At 28.0% G+C, this 20,712-nt stretch overlaps 1 protein-coding gene and 2 non-coding genes across 3 annotated transcripts; 1 reads left to right on the top strand and 2 right to left on the bottom strand.

The window, feature by feature from the left end:
• Positions 1–5,344: 5,344 nt before the first annotated feature.
• Positions 5,345–9,224, top strand: LOC110625819 (serine/threonine-protein kinase-like protein ACR4). Its single transcript, XM_043962199.1, has one exon. The coding sequence runs from the start codon at positions 6,205–6,207 to the stop codon at positions 8,968–8,970; it is 2,766 nt and encodes a 921-aa protein (XP_043818134.1). The 5' UTR covers positions 5,345–6,204; the 3' UTR covers positions 8,971–9,224.
• Positions 9,225–15,815: 6,591 nt separating this feature from the next.
• On the bottom strand, positions 15,816–15,887 carry TRNAT-UGU. Its single transcript has one exon. It is a non-coding gene; the product is annotated as a tRNA-Thr (tRNA).
• A 2,535-nt stretch (positions 15,888–18,422) lies between these two features.
• TRNAT-UGU lies at positions 18,423–18,494 on the bottom strand. Its single transcript has one exon. It is a non-coding gene; the product is annotated as a tRNA-Thr (tRNA).
• Between the last annotated feature and the right edge of the window lie 2,218 nt (positions 18,495–20,712).

The following is a 20,712-nucleotide window of genomic DNA, read 5'->3' as shown; positions in this document are numbered from 1 at the left end:
GAATAAAAAAATAAACATAAAAAAAAACTGTAACTAGCTTGGAGTTGGTGTGTAATAAACAATTTTCCAAAGGCAGATTGAAGATATGAAAGTAATTTATTTTCTGGAGAATAAAACCATTTAAAAATATACAACAACTACAGGAATATAAGTTGATAAATTAAGATTTTCTTGAAAATGAAAGAGAACAGGTTTATTTGGTGTTGGTTCGTGGCCTTGTGGCGATTTTATTGGCTGTTTCTTTTAGATGTTTACCTTTACTTCTTCCCTTCTTTAGAAAAGTGAGATTGTTTCGTGTTTTTACTTGACTTTTTGTTTTGTTTCCTTTCCCCTGTCTTGTTTTCCTCCCTTATTCAGGACAGGTGATTATTTTTCTTTGTCTTTTCTGTTTTGTGTTTATTGGTTTTGGAGCGGTATTTTGAGAGAGAATTCTATATGAAATCTGCTTGAGAGGGTGTTTTTTCTTTTACTTTTTTTTTTTTTATTGATTTTGGGATTGCATTATGCTTCTAATATCGATGCTGGTGCTAGAAAATCGATGCTTTCAGCGGTGGTCAATCAATCAGTGTTATTGAATTTGTTACTTTAATTTGATTTATTTAGTTTGGTTTGCTAGTTGGATTTGGTTTATATTATATCTTATTTTCTAAATTTAATTTTTTTTATTAGTTTTGGACCTTTGGCTTGTATTTATAATCTCTTCATGTTTTTGCCCTGATAAAAATAAATTAAAATTTTTAATACCTATAATTTTTATATTTAAAGAGATGAATACAACATTTATATTTAAGAAAGTAAATGCAACATAACTAAAAAATATTTAGTGATATATTATTTATATTTAATAAAAGTGAAATATACATTGAACAATTTTAAATTTAATATAATTATATTAAGCTAATTATAATTTAATTAAAAATTACATTAGTAAAAAATATAATTTTAATTTATTAAATTTAAAAGTATTAAATTTTTATTTAACTAAATTAATAAAAAAATTAATTTCCTATTTTTTTAAATGAAAAAGCTAAACATAAGAATGTTAAAAATAAAAAAGTTAATTATAATAATTTAATTAAACCTTTTTCTCTTTTAACTTTTAGGTAATTTATAAGAGATTTTCTCAATGATATGGTCACTTATCCACTCTTTAGTTTTATTTTTTACTTCCTAAAAAATTACATGATTTTTTAGTAATAATTATTAAATAGGTCAGAATAAGAGAAGACGATATTTAAAAAGGACAAAATAAATATGAAAAAAATATTTTCCTTTGAAAAATATAATACAAATATGGAAAATATAAAAAAGAAAATTAAAATGAATTAGACAATTAGAATCTTAAATCGGTTACTAAATTTAATATTGGATTCATACTTTATTTTCTTAATTAAAAATATATTTATTTAAGTCAAACTAATTAGTAATAAATTGAAAATCCTTTAATAAGTTTATCTATTTAAAAATTTTTCGTAAGATATATATTTAGTTTAAAAGTATTACTTTTGAATGTCATTTCATAAAAAGAAGCTTAATTAGAGTTGATAAATAAGTTATTTTTTATAAAAAGTAATTTAATTATACTGAAATAATTGAGTTATTTCTTTTCCAAAAAAAAATCTTTAATTTCGTATGAAGTAAATGAAAATGTCAATTAAATAAAAATAATTTTTTATATAAGAAGTTCAAATTTTGTAATATCACCTGACAGGTCATCGTCATGTCATACAATATGTGGTTATCATATTAGTAAATTTTAAAATAGAATTAATAATAATTTAAAAGTTTAAAATAAAATTATTAATTTTTTAAAAAAGTAAAATTTAATTAAAAAAAATATTATTGAGTGAAATTACAATAAAATTAAAAGGATATAATTTTTTGGCGATTATCTATTATGACTTCTAACTTAATCCGTATCTTACTAATTTTTTTAAAACATACACTGATTATTAGCATAATTATATTACTTTTTTTTTAAAAAGCATTAGCATAATTTAAAAAAAAGTGTTCGATTGACATTATATTTAAAAATTAAAAGAACAATTTAGAAAAACAATTTAAAAAAATATTTCATTATTTTGATATTCTTAAAATAAAATCATGTTAATGTTATTATAAATTAATTTTTAATATTTTATAACAAATATATTTAATAAAATTATTTTTTTAATAATAGTTCTAAAAGTAATGCTACACAATAACCATATTAAATAGATTTTAAAAAAAGCCAATAAAAAATAATTTTATTTAATTAAAATAAAATCAAGATAAATTATTATTTCAAATTTATTGATAAAAACTAAAAGTATAATTACAATAAATATAAAATTGTAATTTTTTTTTGGCCATAATATCTTTTTAAAATGTATAAAGATGAGGTTTGGGCAAAATTTATTATAGACTAGGAACTTATAAAGAATTAAGTATTTAACCTCTCAACTTTATATTCGTTATATATTTAAATCCTTATATTTATTATTCGGTTATTATTTAAAAAAATTTATTATTTAGTTTTAAATATTATAATTTATTATAATTTTATAATTGTTTATAATTTTATTTTTTATTTTTTTTTCAGAAGAAAAATGAAAGAACAGAGAGGGAGAAAACAAAAAGATAAAAATTGTGAGATATATTTATTATTAGACTAAATTTGTGAATGCGTTTAATAAATTAGATTACAATAATATTAAAAAGGTAATGATTTTATGAAAAAGAAAATGCATTCAGCATTTAATAGTTTTATGAAAAAATATTATTTCTTTAATTTATTACCAGTTTCCATAATGTGAGAGTTTATGTTTTTCCTTCTTTTTTTTTCCTCTTTCCTTACCTTCTTATTAATGGATTGTATACGACTTTGTTTTTAATAATTTTTTTATAAAAAAAAATAAATACATTTTTGAACAATCATATATAATTTTTATTTTTTAAATGATTTTTTTAAGAAAAATTGAATTCTTTCAGTAAAATAAATTAAATGAGATTCTTATAAAATTCTAATTCTAATCTAGGGTTATATTTAATTGTGTGATTTGGTTTAATAAACTTGATTTAAAATAAAAAATAAAAAATTTATATTGATAATCATTCAAATATGATTTTTTTAATTTAAAAATTTTGTAAATAGAATGAATGAATATTTATTATTTTAAATTTATTTATTTTAAATGTTATAAAAAAAATCCAATTGAGAATTTTAATTAAAAAAATTTTGAGAGAAAAAATAATAAATATGATGAAATAATAAAATGAAACAATTGTAATCTAAGTAATTCATCATTAATTTTAAAGATAATTTATTTATTTTTTGTTTAAGTGTTTAAATAAGTGAATTTAATAGATTCTTTCTATTAAATGTTAAATTAATTTTTGATTAATTACCAATTCAAACAATCATATAAATTTAATTAATTAATTATATTAAAAAAATTAAAATTAATTAATAATTATAATAAATTATTTAAACTAAATTATTTAATTTCTTAATATAAATAGATATATTAATTACTACTTATATTAACTCAATTAAATAATACCTATTTACTTAAATTAGTTAATAATATCTAGTTGAGCCACAATGATGAAGGTTGGTTCCTTGAAAACAGAGAAAAAAAAATGAAAATAACAATTTAAGATTAGAAAAAATCATATTAAATCTCACGACTCATAAAAAATTCAATTATATTAACTTTCAATGGATAAAAAAATTTTAGCTATTAAAAAATATTATAAATTACAGAAAAATATAAAGAAGAAAAGAAAATTATTGAGCTCAAAATGCTAAAGAAACCGAGAGATGGAATGAATTAAGAAGATATGATATCCTAATCCTAAAATAACCTGCTTTTTTCCAATTGAAAAATAAAAAGATTTTTAAATTTAAAAATTAAATAATAAATTTTTTATTATTATTATTTTGATCGTATTTGCATCTATTTAAATATTTTAAATTCTATAGAGTTGTTAAATTTAAATTTCTTTTATCTATGAATCGAATTTGAATAGCAAACAAAATCTTTATTTTCATTTTAAATCTCATTAAAATCAAAATTTAAGTGAAATTTTTTTTAATTATCAAGAATAAAATAAAATTAAAAAAATTAATATGAGTGTTGGTTATATTTTGATAAAATAAAACTGAATAAAGTCATTGATATATTTAAACTTAAATACGTATATAAAGTTTTAGAAATAAAATAAGCAAAAGAAATCAATTAGACCAAAAGAGTATAAAAAAATAATTATTTCAAAAAGAAAGTATTAAAAAATACTCTTGGACGTCTATAATCCACCATTGGAAATTAAAATTTCAAATCAAACTATTACTACATAATATTTAGAAAACCATGTAATATTAAATATAAAAAATGATTAATTATTAATTAATTTGATATAAATAATAATTTTTATGTATTTTAAAAAACTTCATTTTGTTAGCAAATGAAATACCTTTGTGCTAACCAAAGAATTAATTAGTTTTCAACATGACCTGCCTTAATAATAAATAATATAAGATCATTTATAAGCAAGCATTTTAAGAGTATTTACCCAATTTCACATTAAAATTTTTATAAAAATTTAATTTAATTGTACTCATAATTTTAGTCTGATAATTTTAGTCTGATGGTAAGTATATTTAAATAAATTTGAAAGATATCAGATTTTACTCCCTAATTTTCATTTGAAAAAAAAAATAATTAAATTAATCTTTTTATATTAATTTTCTTGATTGAAATAGTAAAATACAATTTGATTAATAATAAATTTATTTTTTAAAAAATTGAAATTATATATGGTTTACTGGAATTTTATTGAAATTATCAAATTGAAATTTTATTAAAAATTTCACATGCAACCGAGTTTTTAATTTTAAGAATAAATCAAGAAATTTTACTTAAAAAAAACTGATCTTAATTTTTGAAATAAACCAAAAAATAAAGAAAATTTAACTTGAAAATTTTAATTTTTAAATTAAATTGAATTAAAATTGAAAATTTAAAAATAACTTAAGCAAAAAATACAAATTAATTAAATTGTACATCCTCAAAAGATAAAATTGTATATTTAGCCTTACATCACCATAATAATAATAATAATAATAATAATAATAATTTATTGTAAATAATATAATCATTATTATTATAGGCCGGCAATATAGATATGCATGCATTACAAGATAAAGATAAATTTTCCAGGAGAAAAAGATAAAATGAATGCAGAAAATGCCCAAAGGAGCAAAGGGATGCATATGAACATTTTAAAAAATATATATATTGAAAAAGTGTGAGCAGTAATCCAGGCAGGAAAGCATCGAACTGCATTAACTGCCCATTTAATGTCTTCACCTACACTGCCCATTTTCAGAAGCTCCATTTTTATGGACATTTATTTCCCTCTCTCTCCCCCCCTTCCATTCTTGCTTGAAACAACAATACTCTCTGCAACTACCTTCTTCAACAAATCTACCTCACCTCCAATTTTCTTCCACAACCCTTTTTCATCTATATCTTGTAATTATCATGCTAAAGGGTAGCCATGAGAATAATCTTTTGCTAAAAATGGAGACTTTTTCATCTGTGATGAACTTTTAGGAAGCTTGCTTTATGGCCTCTTCTGCGATCTAATGCTTCTTGTTTGTGGTTTCCGAGATACACAAGCTCTCTCTTGGATCGTATCTTGATTGTTCAAGCAGGAAGACAAGCAAAAACTCAACTTTGCTTCTCATGGGTGTTAGATTAAAGCAAGACGAGCAACTGGGTATCACTTATTGGTGCTGTGTTCATGAGGTTATTATTTTTACAGCTTCTTCTTGTCAAAGTTGGGGACTTTTGGTGAGTTTGGTTTGGTAGTGTCGACATTAATTTTCTCATATACTGATTTATTCATATGGTTTCTTCTCCATTATTGCAAATGCAGCATATATTCATGAAGCTCTCTTAGTGAACAGTTGTGCTTTTTAACCTTATTGACCATTTCTAAGAAGGAGCTTGTATAGTGGTTCTTTAGCGTACATAGTTGATGGTTTTTGGTATTTTCTTAGCTGGTTTCTAAGAATTTCTCATCTTGGTTTAAATATCCTGATCAACAAGCAAGTCGCAATCAAGAAGTCCTTGTCTAGCTTAGATTTTGATGGATAACTATCCAACCACAAAGTTGGTATATTCTATGATCTTTGTATATTAAGGTTGAGCTTGTGCAATGGCAATTTCCAGACATTTGGTTAGAGATTTTCTAACATGGGTTTTTAAGTTTTGCACATTTGGGAATGCTGGAGTTCTTGTTCAACTTGTGGTTCTATCGGACTTATGGTGGATGGTTTCAGGCCTAGGCTCCATGTCTACCATCGCCATTTCTTATGGCGAGAATGGCCCCGTTTTTTGTGGCTTAAAGTCAGATGGGTCTCATCTTGTGACCTGTTATGGTTCTAATTCTGCTATAATCTATGGCACTCCAGCCCGTTTCCCTTTTATTGGCTTAACTGCTGGTGATGGCTTTGTCTGTGGGCTTCTTATGGGATCTAACCAGCCATATTGTTGGGGAAGTAGCGGGTACATTCAAATGGGTGTTCCTCAGCCTATGGTCAAAGAGGCTGAGTACATAGAAATCAGTGCAGGTGATTACCATTTATGCGGCTTGAGGAAGCCATTAACAGGCAGGCACAGAAACAATTCTCTTGTTGATTGTTGGGGTTATAACATGACCAAGAACTATGCGTTTGATGGACAGATTCAATCAATCTCGGCTGGTTCTGAGTTTAATTGTGGGTTGTTTTCTCAGAACAGGAGTGTTTTTTGTTGGGGTGATGAGACTAGTAGCCATGTGATAAGCTTAATTCCTGAACAGTTGAGGTTTCAAAGGATATCAGCTGGTGGGTATCATGTTTGTGGGATTTTAGAGCTGGATTCTAAATCCTTTTGCTGGGGAAGAAGCTTGGACCTTGAGGAAGAGATCTCTGTGGCATATTCAAGTCAAGGAAACGTGGATTTGCCTCCAAGTGATCCAATGCTTTCTATTGTGGGAGGAAAGTTCCATGCTTGTGGGATCAAAAGCTATGACCATGGAGTGATTTGTTGGGGTTTTATTGTAAAGCCAAGCACTCCAGCTCCTAGTGGCATTAAGGTCTACGAAATTGCTGCTGGAAATTACTTCACTTGTGGAATTCTTGCTGAGAAATCTCTCGTACCTGTTTGCTGGGGTCTTGGGTTTCCTAGCTCTCTGCCTTTGGCAGTCTCACCAGGACTTTGCAAAACTACTCCTTGCTCACCCGGTTCTTATGAATTTAACAATGAGAATGCACCTTGCAAGTCTCCCAATTCCCACGTCTGCTTGCCTTGCAGTAATGGTTGCCCTGCTGAAATGTATAAGAAAACTGAATGTTCCTTGAAATCTGATCGTCAATGTGATTATAATTGTTCAAGTTGTTATTCAGCTGAATGCTTTTCAAATTGTTCTGCGTTGTATTCTGATGCTGCTAAAGGAAAGAAGGACGATAGGTTTTGGTCATTGCAATTGCCAGTCATCATAGTGGAGATTGGCTTTGCTGTATTCTTGGTGATTGTAGTATCTGCGACGGCTATTTTGTATGTTCGCTACAGATTGAGGAATTGCCAGTGCTCAGAAACGGAATCAAAGTCCAAGAAAAACAAAGTTGGTGGTGCTTCATTTCCTAAAGACAATGGAAAGATCCGCCCTGACTTGGACGAGCTTAAGATAAGGAGGGCCCAGATGTTCTCTTATGAGGAACTTGAGAGGGCTACCAATGGATTCAAAGACGAATCCTTAGTGGGGAAAGGGAGTTTTTCATGTGTTTATAAAGGGGTATTGAAGAATGGAACAGTAGTTGCTGTTAAAAAGGCAATAGTGTCATCTGATAAGCAGAAGAACTCGAAAGAATTCCACACTGAGCTTGATCTATTATCAAGATTAAATCATGCCCATTTGCTCAATTTGCTTGGCTATTGTGAAGAAGGCGGAGAAAGGCTTCTGGTTTATGAGTTCATGGCTCATGGTTCCTTGCACCAGCATCTTCATGGGAAGAACAAGGCACTAAAAGAACAGCTAGATTGGGTTCGAAGAGTCACCATTGCAGTCCAAGCAGCTCGGGGAATCGAATACCTACACGGATATGCTTGCCCACCTGTAATCCATCGAGACATAAAATCTTCCAACATTCTAATCGATGAAGAACACAATGCCCGTGTCGCTGATTTCGGTCTCTCTTTGTTGGGACCAGCTGATAGTAGCTCACCATTAGCTGAGCTACCTGCAGGAACACTTGGCTATCTTGATCCTGAATACTATAGACTTCACTACCTTACTACAAAATCCGATGTTTACAGCTTTGGTGTGTTGCTTTTGGAAATCCTTAGCGGCAGGAAAGCTATAGACATGCAATACGAAGAAGGAAATATCGTGGAATGGGCAGTTCCTCTGATCAAATCAGGAGACATATCAATGATTTTGGATCCAGTTTTGAAGCCTCCACCTGATCTTGAAGCATTGAAAAGGATTGCAAATGTGGCTTGCAAGTGCGTTAGAATGAAAGGCAAAGAGAGGCCATCAATGGACAAAGTAACAACAGCATTGGAGCGTGCACTTGCACAGCTGATGGGCAGCCCATGTAATGAGCAGCCAATTTTACCTACTGAGGTGGTTCTTGGAAGCAGTAGGTTGCACAAAAAATCTTCTCAAAGATCTTCAAATAGATCAGCATCAGAGACTGATGCAGTTGAAGCAGAAGATCAAAGGTTTGAGTTTCGAGCTCCCTCATGGATAACATTTCCAAGTGTTACATCTTCCCAGAGAAGAAAATCCTCAGTATCAGAAGCAGATGTTGATGGGAAAAACTCAGAAGCAAAAAATCAGGGATACATTGGAAATGCTGGGGATGGTTTAAGGAGCTTGGAGGAAGAAATTGGGCCTGCTTCTCCTGGAGAAAGATTGTTCTTGCAGCATAATTTCTGAATTATCCTAATACATTTCGAGCTTTTTGATTGTTGTTGTTGGGTTTTTATTTTAGTTTCTTGCAGGATGAGCATGTAAAGAAAAGGGGAAAAAAAATATGGGAGGATGTAATTTGCTGAGTTACTTCTTATTAGTGATGCCGGTATCTCTCTTGTCCTTTGTGTTTAATTTTGTAAGCTTCAGCAAGCATTTTATGGAAGAAATTTTTTAGGTAATGACTCGCTATCCTATGAATTATTTTATTTTTCTTATTACCATTTTCTGTATATTTTTTTATACAAAAATTATAATTTAGTCTTTACATTATCATTACAATGGTATGGTCTTTATATTTTTAAAATAGGAATGAAGATTATTAGATTTTAACAGAATTGTATAGATTAATTAGGTTTTCCAAATTATTTTTTATCATTATTCTAAAAAAGTTTGGTTCTTCAGTTTTGTTTGGTTGATTTAAAAATAAATCAGAAAAATTGAATCAGACCAAATTTAATAACAGAAAAATTGAATCAGACCAAATTTAATAACTTTTTATGATTTTTTTTATCATATAATTTCTATCCATTCATATACTTAGCAATTTTTCTGTTATAATGATTTTAGCTTTTTTATATAAAGTTGAAGATCAAAAGAGGCAGCTGCATCTTCCTGTTAAGTTTCAGTGGGGTCCATTCCACGTCATTACATATGGCTTAATAGAATTTAAAGTTAATTTATTTGTTGTATTGGCCTCCTTGAATATGCAAGATGTCTCTCATTGTTACCATTTTAGATTAAGAACTGAGTTAAAGATAGATGAAAGAGAGACCCATTTAGTATATTTAGAATTAACATTTAACTATTATTGTATTTTAATATGCTATAAGCATAGTTGAAAATTTTAAAATCATGCATAAAAGTAAGGGTTAGCAGTATTCGGTTCAAACCAAAAAAATCGATCGAATTGAATTAATTTAAAAATTTGATTTATTTTTTTATTTATTTTAATTCAGTTCGATTTTTAATTTTAAAAATTTTGATTATTTTGATTTAGTTCGATTTTAATCAGAAAAAAATTAAAAAAAATCAAACTGAATCGATTAGAGATAATAATATAGAGAGATCAGTTAAAATATTTCCAATTAATTATGCGGGCTCCCATCTGGTAGAAGCAAAAGACAGAATTTTATTTTCTTAAAGATAAGTTATGGAAGCAGTTGTAGAATTGGAAGGAGAAGTTGTTGCCTATAAGTAATGAAATTTTAATTAAATCTGTAGTGCGGATTATTTCTACCTATTATATGGCTCTGTTTTTATTGCCGCTTTCTTTGTGTATTGAGTTTCAGAGAATGATGAACCTATTATATAAGTGTATTTAAGTTTCAGTGGATGATGAACCTTTTATATTCATTAAGAGAATTTCAACGGATAAAAAGAATGTTATTACAACAGATTTTTCAGTATGTAGAATGATTACAAAGTTCTTAATTTATAGTAATAGCAGAAAGCTATTTTGGGAAGGAATAAATAATTTCAACGGCTATGAGAAGTCTTGGTAGGAATGAAGAGATATTGGTGTTTTATGAAAAAAATACACATAATTCCATATAGCTCCAATCAAGACTCCCCTTAAATTGGTGCATAAATATCTCAAATGCCCAATTTGCCAAGAGAACTATGGAAACAATTGTTTGGGACTGCTTTGTGAGAATATCTGCTAAATGTACTTATGATCTTACGAAAGAAGCATATTAGTCCGACTTCAAGCTTTTCTTTGATAAAATGTTGATCCACTTCCACGTGCTTTGTTTGAACATGTTGAATAGGATTTTGAGCGATTCCCATGACATATTTGTTATCACAAAACATATTCATTGCTGAGTTAGGTGAATAACCAATTTCTATCAATAATCCTTTTATCCATAGTAATTCATATACTCCTTTTGCCATACCTCTGAATTATGCCTCTACACTAGATAAAGAGAACCTTTTTATTTCTTACTCTTCTAGGTGACTAAATTGCCTCTAATGAGAGTAAAGTATCATGATGTGGATCTTCTTTTAATAATACTCCCGGGCCAATTAACATATATATAACAAGATACATTTAAGTGATTGTGTTTTCTGAACATGAGTCCTTTTATAGGAGATGCCTTTAAATAATGCAAGATTTGGACTACCGCATTCATGTAATCTTCACTTGGGTTGTGCATAAATTGATTGACTAGGTTTATTGTATATCCGATGTTTGGTCTTGTATGGGACAATTAAATTAGTTTCCCTACGAGCCTTTGATATTCTCTATTTGCAGGAGTTTGATTGGGATGTTCCTTTAGTCCATGGTTTTGAATTATAGGGGTGTACGCAGGTTTACACTTAAGCATTCTTGTCTCGGCTAACAAGTTAAGGACATATTTCTATTGAGGGAGAAATATTACACGGTTGGATTGGCTTACTTTTATACCGAAAAAATATTTGAGTCCTCCAAGGTTCTTCATTTCAAATTCTATTGCCAAGTACTCTTGCAAGTTCATGATTTCTTCTTCGTCATTTCCTGTGATTATCATATCATCAACATAAATTTTTAAAGTTGTTACCTAGTCCCTTCGATGCTTTAGGAAAAATGTGTGGTCGGTATTACATTGTTTGAAACCATATCTTTTCATGGCTAAGCTGAACTGCCCGAATCAGGCTCTTAGTGATTGTTTAAGAAATAGAGAGCCTTTTGAAGCTTACATACAGTTCCAGCTTGTGAGGTAATGAATCCTAGTGGGATGTCCAAGTAGACTTCTTCTTTAAGAGCACCATGAAGGAAGGCGTTTTTCACATCAAACTGGTGTAAAGGCCAATCTAGATAGGCTGCAAGCAATATTAACACCCTAACTGTGTTTAATTTTGCTATTGGAGAGAAGGTCTCTGTGAAGTCAATACCATACAATTGTGTGTATCCTTTTGCTACTAGTCTCGCTTTATAATAACCTACTATTCCATCTGCTTGGTATTTGGTGGAGAAGACCCATTTACACCCCCATAACTTTCTTTCCTTCCTGTAGGGACACTAGCTTCCATGTGTTCATGTTTTCTAGAGCTGTCATTTCTTCATTTATTGTGCTTGGATCCATTTTGGATCATTCAACACCTCCTGTACTGTTTTTGGAGTTTGCTCCATTAATAGTTTGTGCATAAAGGTTTTAAGAGGTTGTGATAGATAGGGGTATGCATTCGATCAGTAACCGAAAATGAAAAATCGAAAAACTGATTTAATAAAAAAATGCTAATGAAGATCAAACTGAAATAAGAGAATAATCAAATCAAATCGAATTGCTTTGGTTTAATTCTATTTCGGTTGTTGTTCGAGAAAAATAGCCTAAAAATCTATGTTGCTGATCCCCTGCCTCATTCCAATCCAAATCCAAGCACCATGATATGAGAATCATTTTTACAGTTTAACAAATCAATTATCCTAAATTTAATCAAATACTAAACACAAATTAAATCAATGCAATCCAAGCATCTTTAAAAATGAAATTATCTCAAATACTCAATATAGTCAAATATGTTTCTAAAGAAGAAGAAATTATCCCAAATAGATTTACAAAAACGAAACTATCCCAAATTATTGATACCCAAATAGATCTACAAGGAATTATCTCTAATTAACAATACCAAAATCTATAAGGATAAATTGATGGCAATAGATTTAATTAACAACAGTACTACATTCAGTACAAATTGGCAAAAAGAAATCAGTAAACTGAAAAAAAAAAATACAAAGAGTGCCTTTGATGGCGCGATGCTTTTCCTTCACATGTAGATGGAGTGGCTTGTCGGCATTGTGAGACACGACCATTGCGAGATAGTCTCTCTTTGATGCTCAACAAAATTTTTTCACATGCAAGTGTCTACATCTTGTCAGCATCATGAAGAAGAAGAAGAAGAAGAAGAAGATGATGATGATGATATTCTATTCTAAGAGAAGGAGAAAAAATGAGAAGAAAAAGAAGAATGATGAGGCAAATGGTTATGAGCGGCAGAGAAAATGAGTAGTCTAATTGAAAGAAATTTAGGGGTAGAGTATGATAAGGTAGTATATATAGGGGCTCAAAACTACATAGTTTTAATGGTCGGTTCGATTTGATTTTTTCCATTTTTCAATGAAAAACTGAAATCGGATCGAAAATTAAAATTATAAAAGTAGAAAATTAAACCCAACCATTAAGTAAAAAATCAAACCGATCAAACTAAATTAGTTCGATTTAGTTTTTTTATTTAACCCAAAAACTGCTCCCCTAGTGATAGATGTTGAGTACCAACATGGTTAGCAATAAAATAATTTGTGCCTTTTTCTTCATGATCTGGAGAGTATCAATTTGGTAGTTTTCTATGATTGTACCTAAAAGGTAATTTATACCCAACATATTCATTAGAGGTATTGTCAAGATATGAATTCTGAACTCGTACCTTACGTGTTAACAGTGATCCATCCTTGATTATCTGAGCCATTAAAAGTTGTTGTATTACGTAACAAACTAAATTTATAGGAAATAGTTGTTGTTTTCTCTATTGAATTAGGGTGTTTATATACAGATTATAAGGTCTTGTTAAGGTAACAAATTATTCTCGTAAAAATATTTTATCTCTCATTTAATATCAATTAGCTCTATGATTTTGCTATATATTCTAATTATGTACATATTATGTTTACATTATAACACTCCCCTTCAAGCTGGAGCATAGATGTTTATCATGCCCAGCTTGTTATAAAAATATTCTATTCTAGACCCATTTAAAGTCATGATGAGTAAATCATCCAGTTGCTCTCTTATCTTCATATAACTGGAGGAAATTAAATTTTCATGAATCTTCTCACGGATAAAATAGGAATCAACTTCAATATACTTAGTCCGTTAGTGGTATACTAAATAAGAGACAATGTGAAGAGTAGCATGATTGTCACACTAAAGTTTTGCAGATGATGCAATATCTACACTAACTTCTTTCAACAGATGATTTATTTATAGAATCTCACAAATGAATTGAGTCATAGCCCTATATTCTGATTTGACACTAGATCTAGATACTATATTATTTTTCTTACTTTTCTAAAACACTAGGTTTCCTCCAACAAATACATAGTAGCATGTAGTGAATTTTTTATTACTTTTAGATCCTGTCCAATCAACATTTGAAATGCACTCAATTATAGTATGTCCATGATCACCGTAGAGTATACCGAGTCTAAGGCTCCCTTCTAGATAATATAGAATTTATTCTAGAGCAACCCAATGTTTCACTGTAGGTGCAGACACGAATTGCTTACAACACTTACTACAAAAGCAATATCTAGTCGAGTCATCAACATAAAGTAGTTCAGCTTTCTAACCAACCTTTTGTACCTCTTTGAATCATCATAGGAGTCTCCATCATCATTCGTGAAACATACATTAGGAATCATTAGTGTGCTACAGGATTTAACTCTCAACTTTTTAGTTTCTGCAATTAAGTCAAGGACATACTTAATTTGAGATAAGAAAATTCACTTTTTACTCCTCAAAACTTTTGCTCCTAAGAAATACTTAAACTGACCCAAGTCTTTGGTATGAAAACTCGCATGCAAGAAGGATTTAAGAGAAAAGATCACTGCATAATCATTCATTGTAATGACAATGTCATCAACATACACAACAAGGAGAATAATACCAATATTCGAATATTTATAGAAGGTTGGGTGGTCACACTTACTCTTTTTTAATTCAAATTCTTGAATAACATCACTTATCTTACCAAACTAAGTATAATGGCTCTGTTTCAAACTATACAAATATTTCTTCAAATGACTTTCTTATACTCCTCTTGAGCAACAAACCCAGGTAGTTGCTCCATATATGCTTTTTCTTGGAGGTCACCATGCAAAAAGCCATTTTTGATATCCAACTAGTGTAAAGGCCAACCCTGAGAAGTAACAAAGGAAATGAACAAGCAAATCGATATTATTTTGGCCATAGGAGAAAAAATATCAAAATAATATACTCCATAGGTTTATGCATATCCTTTAGTAACAAGACGGGTCTTAAGTCTCGCCACAGAACTATCTGGATTAACTTTGAAGGCAAAAACTCATTTACGGCCCATAAACTTCTTACTTTGGATAATTACCTCATCTCTTTTTGTAAATTATCAAATCATATTCATCTCATTTTCGGTGACATCAATAATCAATTGAGTTTTAAATGTGATGAAATATGAATATGAAGAAGTTATTATACACAAATAAATAATATAATATTTAAAAATTATGATATGTCATATATTTAAACTTTATTAATAGATTCAATAATAATAACTGTTATATTATGAATAATCAATTGAGTTTTAAATATAATAAAATATATACTAACAAGTAATTATTATACACACCCCAATTTATATGCAAATCAATCAATAAATAATATGATATTTAAAAATTATGATACGTCATATATTTAAACTTTATTAATAGATTAAATAATAATAATTGTTTTATCATGAATAATCAATTGAGTTTTAAATATAATAAAATATATAATAACCAGTAATTATTATACACACATGCCGATTAATAAATAAATAATATAATATTTAAAAATTATTTATAAGTTATATTTGCATATAAATAGAAAAATAAATAAATAGAAATGCGGATCAATAAGTAAATAATATAGTATTTAAAAATTGTTCATAAGTTATATTTGAATATAAATAGAAAAATAAGTAAAAAAAAAAACAAATAGTAATGCCAATCAATAAATAATATAGTATTTAAAAATTCTTCATGAGTTATATTTGAATATAAATAGAAAAATAAGTAAAAAATAAACAAATAGAAATGCCTTCACGCAGGATTGAACTACGGACCTTCAGTTTACAAGACTGACGCTCTACCACTGAGCTATAAAGGCTACTATAAATGTACAAGAAGGAAAGCTAAATTCGATTATTTAATTAGATGATTTTGTATTATAAAATTATTTAAAATTTAATTTAAGTATCTTTTATAAAAATGCTTGTGATTTGTTATATCACAAAAATTATACTGCAAAATTTTATACTAAATATAATTAGCAATAATTTAAAATTGACTTTATTATTTATTAATATAAATAAAACAAAAACAAAACATATATGTATAACATAAAAAAGACCATTATGGAACCATTCTCGGCTTGCCTCCTCCGCCTCCGAAGAATTAAATTTATCTAGACATAATTTTTTGACAGTGTTTGATCCTTCATTAGCTTCAGAAACATTCCATTTATGTTGATTGAGTTGTGCAACTCCAGAACTTTTTTCACATGTACCTGTTAAGGCAGCACCTGGAATTTCAATGCCAACTGAAGGAGCTCCTTAATCATGGGCATGTCACTTTCATTTCCTGTTTGTTATGTAATCCACCTTACTAATTTTATCTTCCATCATCGGTTCAAACCGTTGTATCTCCTCCGTTAGGTACTCAGTATTCTTCATATCACCCATTATACTGGCCATTTTAATCAGTTCTTCCATCGACATTAACTCTTCAGGGCCAAGAAAATGGCAAGAAATTTGAATTTGTGAAAGACCTTCTTGAAAAATTAACTTCTTGTTCCAGTTGTTTGAGGTGGAATCTGTTTAGAAAGGAACTGATTCTCCAGTTACAATTTGAGACCTATCGGGTGAAGCAATAAGTAACTGTTGTCATTTTGCTGGAGACACACTCTAGTCCAGATAAGATTTATTACCTCTAGTATGAGCCTGAACTACTAGTTCTGGCTTAGGAAGTTCTGTATGGGTATAAGAATCAGCAAGGATAGGGGGTCGGACACTTCTTACTTCTGGTTGGACCGAGGAATAACCTTGAACAAAGGAGCCCATGGCCTTGTCTGAAACTTGAACCCAGAATGGTGATTTAAAATTTGTTTATTTTACAAAAAATATTTTTTCGGAATATTTAAGAAGTTTAATCAACTAAAAATATTTTAATGATAAAAAAATAAATTATTTCAAAAAATTAATACCTAAATTGACTGAATATGTATTACATTTTCAATTTTAATTTTTTTACTTTATTTATAATAGTATTAATACAAATTTAAAATATATATTTAATTACAATATATTATATTATAATTTATAAGTAATTTATTTTTTAAAATATTAAATTAAATTATAATTATAAAAATTTTATTTTTACAATCACATTAAATTTTAAATTAATGTGCTAATCTAGTTATAAAAATATAAAATTATTAAAATTCGAGTATCTGTAAATTCATTAATTATATTATTAAAATTAAAAATATTATTATAAACTTTTATATTTTTATTGTAATGTTAAATAATAAAAACTATACAGATTTAATTTGCTAAATTTATGTCCGTTCTTAAAAATTATTAAATACATATTATTTAAATTATTGTTGACATGAACAATTGACATTGAATCCAAATATTTATCACTATAATCTTAAAAATTATTACCAGCATATTCACTATAATATTATTTTTAATAATAAAAATATTTTTTAATATAATAACATTTTATTTTTATAATTTTAAAAATTATATACCATTTCTATATATTTTTTTAATTTTTATATTAATTAAAATATTAAATTTTTGATATTTCAAATGATTAAAGATAAAATTATGTTATTAAAAAATAATATTATATTATATCAGAATTTATTTCATCTTTATTAAAAGTATAAGGATTTAATTAGCTAAAAAATTTAAAATGACTTTATTTGACCTTTAAATAAAAATACATAATTTAATTAAATTTTTTAATATTACTTTGTGTTTAAAGTCATCACTTTTTAGTTTTTTTCACATACAATTAAATTGAGAAAAAAAAATGCATTTATTATTATATTATAAATATTTTTAAAAATAATAAAATAAATTATTAATTTAAAATTAAGCAAGAGATTAAAAATCATTATTTTTTCAATTTTTATAATCATCATGATATAACATTTTCACAAATTCATTTGTACCAGTTAAGTGGCTCTTAATAATTTTGACTTACAACTAAAGTATTTTTTTTAAATACCGATTGATAAAATTTAATTTAATTATTTTATTATGGATAATCAATTGAGTTTTAAATGCGATGAAATATATAATAATAAGTAATTATTATACACACTCAAGTTTATATGTTTAATCAATAAATAAATAATATAATATTTAAAAATTATAATATGTCATATTTAAAAATTATAATATGTCATATTTAAATTTCAATTAATAAAATTTTATTGAATATGGATTCAATAATAATAACGGTTCTATTATGAGTAACTAATTGAGTTTTAAATGTGATGAAATATATAATAAAAAGTAATTATTTTACACATTCGAGTTTATATGTCTAATAAATAAATAATATAATATTTAAAAATTATAATATATCATATATTTAAATTGATAAAATTCAATAATAACTATAGAAATGCCCTCACGCAGGATTGAACTACGGACCTTCAGTTTACAAGACTGACGCTCTACCACTGAGCTATAAGGGCTACTACAAAAGTGAAATATTGTGAGATTATTTCACAAAAATATACCATTTCAACAAAGGAAAAACGATACAGTTTCAAATGAATTCTCTTTCCCTCTCACGCTTATCTCTTTTTGTTTTCTGTTATTCTAGCAGTATATCAGTGCTTTTTAAAGTCTTATTCTAGAATGATCTAAGACCGTAAATATAAATCACTGATTACACAAGAATTCTTCTGTTAATACTTAAGTTTTACATGATATTAGAGCAGTAATATATATCTATTCTTCACTCTTCTTTCCGACTTCCTCATCAATCAATCATAACCGAAATCTCTAGATAAAATGATAATCCCTCAGCTAAAAGCAACATCCCCATCACTATCCAAACAACCAAACCAAATGAAGAATTCTTAAATTTATAAAATTCAGACAATTCAGGAATGGTATTAGTCATTGCGCTATTGGATAGCTACAACTATCTCACATGGATTAGGTCTATGATCATTGCTCTTAAAGCTAAGGATAAGTTTGGTTTTATAAATGGAAAATGTTAAATACCTATACCAATTTAACCTTCTATGAAAAATGGCTGAAAGCAGACAACATGGTAGCCTTTCGGATCCTTCACTCTCTCTCAAAAGAATTGGTAGAAGCATTCCTCTATGCTACCACTGCAAAGAAGCTGTGGGAGGAGATCAAGAAGAGATTCAGTGAAGCAAATGGCCTACTTCTTTACCAAGAAAAGAGATAAGTAGTTTCACCTAATCAAACATATCCGTCATGGTTTAATTTACAAAATTAAAAAAACTATTGGACGAATTGGCCTGTTTAATGCCATTACCATCTCGCAATTGTGGTTATTCTGGTTATTCTAATGATGATAAGCTAATTCAGTTCCTAATGGGATTGAGTGAGAGTTATGAGCATATTAACTGCTTATGGATCATTTGCCAAGCATAAATAAGGCTTATGCAATGGTTTTTAAAGTCGAGAAAAAAAGGATTCACATAAAAAAATTTTAATGAATCTGTAAGTGGAAAGTTTCTTGTAAAGAAAAGAAAAATTAATAGAAGAGATGATAGGGTATGCACTCATTGTAACATTGCTGCGTATATAAAGGAAAATTGTTTTAAAATTTATGATTAACTTGAATGGTTCCTGAGTTAAAACAAAAAAAGAAAGGCAAGACTTATGTTGCAACTGGATCCTAAAATCTTTTAGAGATTGAAAACGAGAATCACAGTGACTTAAGTATGGGATTGGCAAATATGCTTCAACTCCAATAGGAGATACTAAAGCGCATGAGGAATTAGAACTAAATTGCAAATACAAATAAAGCTGGTTGTGTGCCATATTTAGAATATGCAGGTAAAATAACCTCTAATAATTCTAATTCTATCGTTAATTTTAAACCCTGGATTGTTGATACAGGGCTACTATACATATGTGTAATGACCTTAGTCTATTCACTAAACCTACCAAGTTATTGCAAGAAACTATAATTACCTTCACTGGTGGGAAATTCCAATATGTGACACATAAAGAAAGCATCATTCTTAATCCTAATCTCGTATTGCATGATGTACTTTGCACACATGCATTCAGGTTTAATTTATTATATGTGAGGAAACTAAGTTCACACAATTTTCTATTATTTTCTACCATTGCCATTCTCATTATTTGGTACAAACCAAGTGAGCAGGAAGACTATAGCTACTGATAGTTTACAGGGAGGATTATAACAGTTGAAAAACTTATTCATTCTAGAATACCCATAGAAGTACCATCTAAAAGAAATAAGCCTTACCTAGCTGCAGAATCTACCTCAGTAAACTTATGGCATTCCAGACTTGAATATCCTTCCACAAAAAAATTATTTCACACTCTAATATTCATGTAGACTCACAGCTAGCAGTATCCCTATGAGATTTGCCCTTTAATTAAACAACAAAGATTGATACCTTTTAAAAACAAAATTAATATTATTGAGTGTTTTTAATTGGTTTACATTGATCTGTGGGCCCCTTACTCTATCCCTATCATGTTTGGTGCTGAGTATTTTTTCACCCTAATGGATGATTTTTCTAGAGCTATCTAGACTTTTCTAATTCATAATAAAACTGATGTTTTCAAAGTTTTACAAAACTTTTGTACACTAATTCAAACTCAATTTTCAGAAGTTATTAAAACTTTAAAACAGAAAATGGAACTGAATTTGTAAATCAATACTGCAAAGAA

This window comes from Manihot esculenta, chromosome 11 (assembly GCF_001659605.2).
Source record: "Manihot esculenta cultivar AM560-2 chromosome 11, M.esculenta_v8, whole genome shotgun sequence".
Taxonomy (NCBI): Eukaryota; Viridiplantae; Streptophyta; class Magnoliopsida; order Malpighiales; family Euphorbiaceae; genus Manihot; species Manihot esculenta.
Note: the sequence above shows the minus strand (reverse complement) of the source record. Positions and strands in the feature narration are given on the sequence as shown.

Excerpts from the sequence above, each read along its gene's own strand:
- LOC110625819 (XM_043962199.1), top strand. The coding sequence starts at position 6,205 with ATGGCAATTTCCAGACATTTGGTTAGAGATTTTCTAACATGGGTTTTT.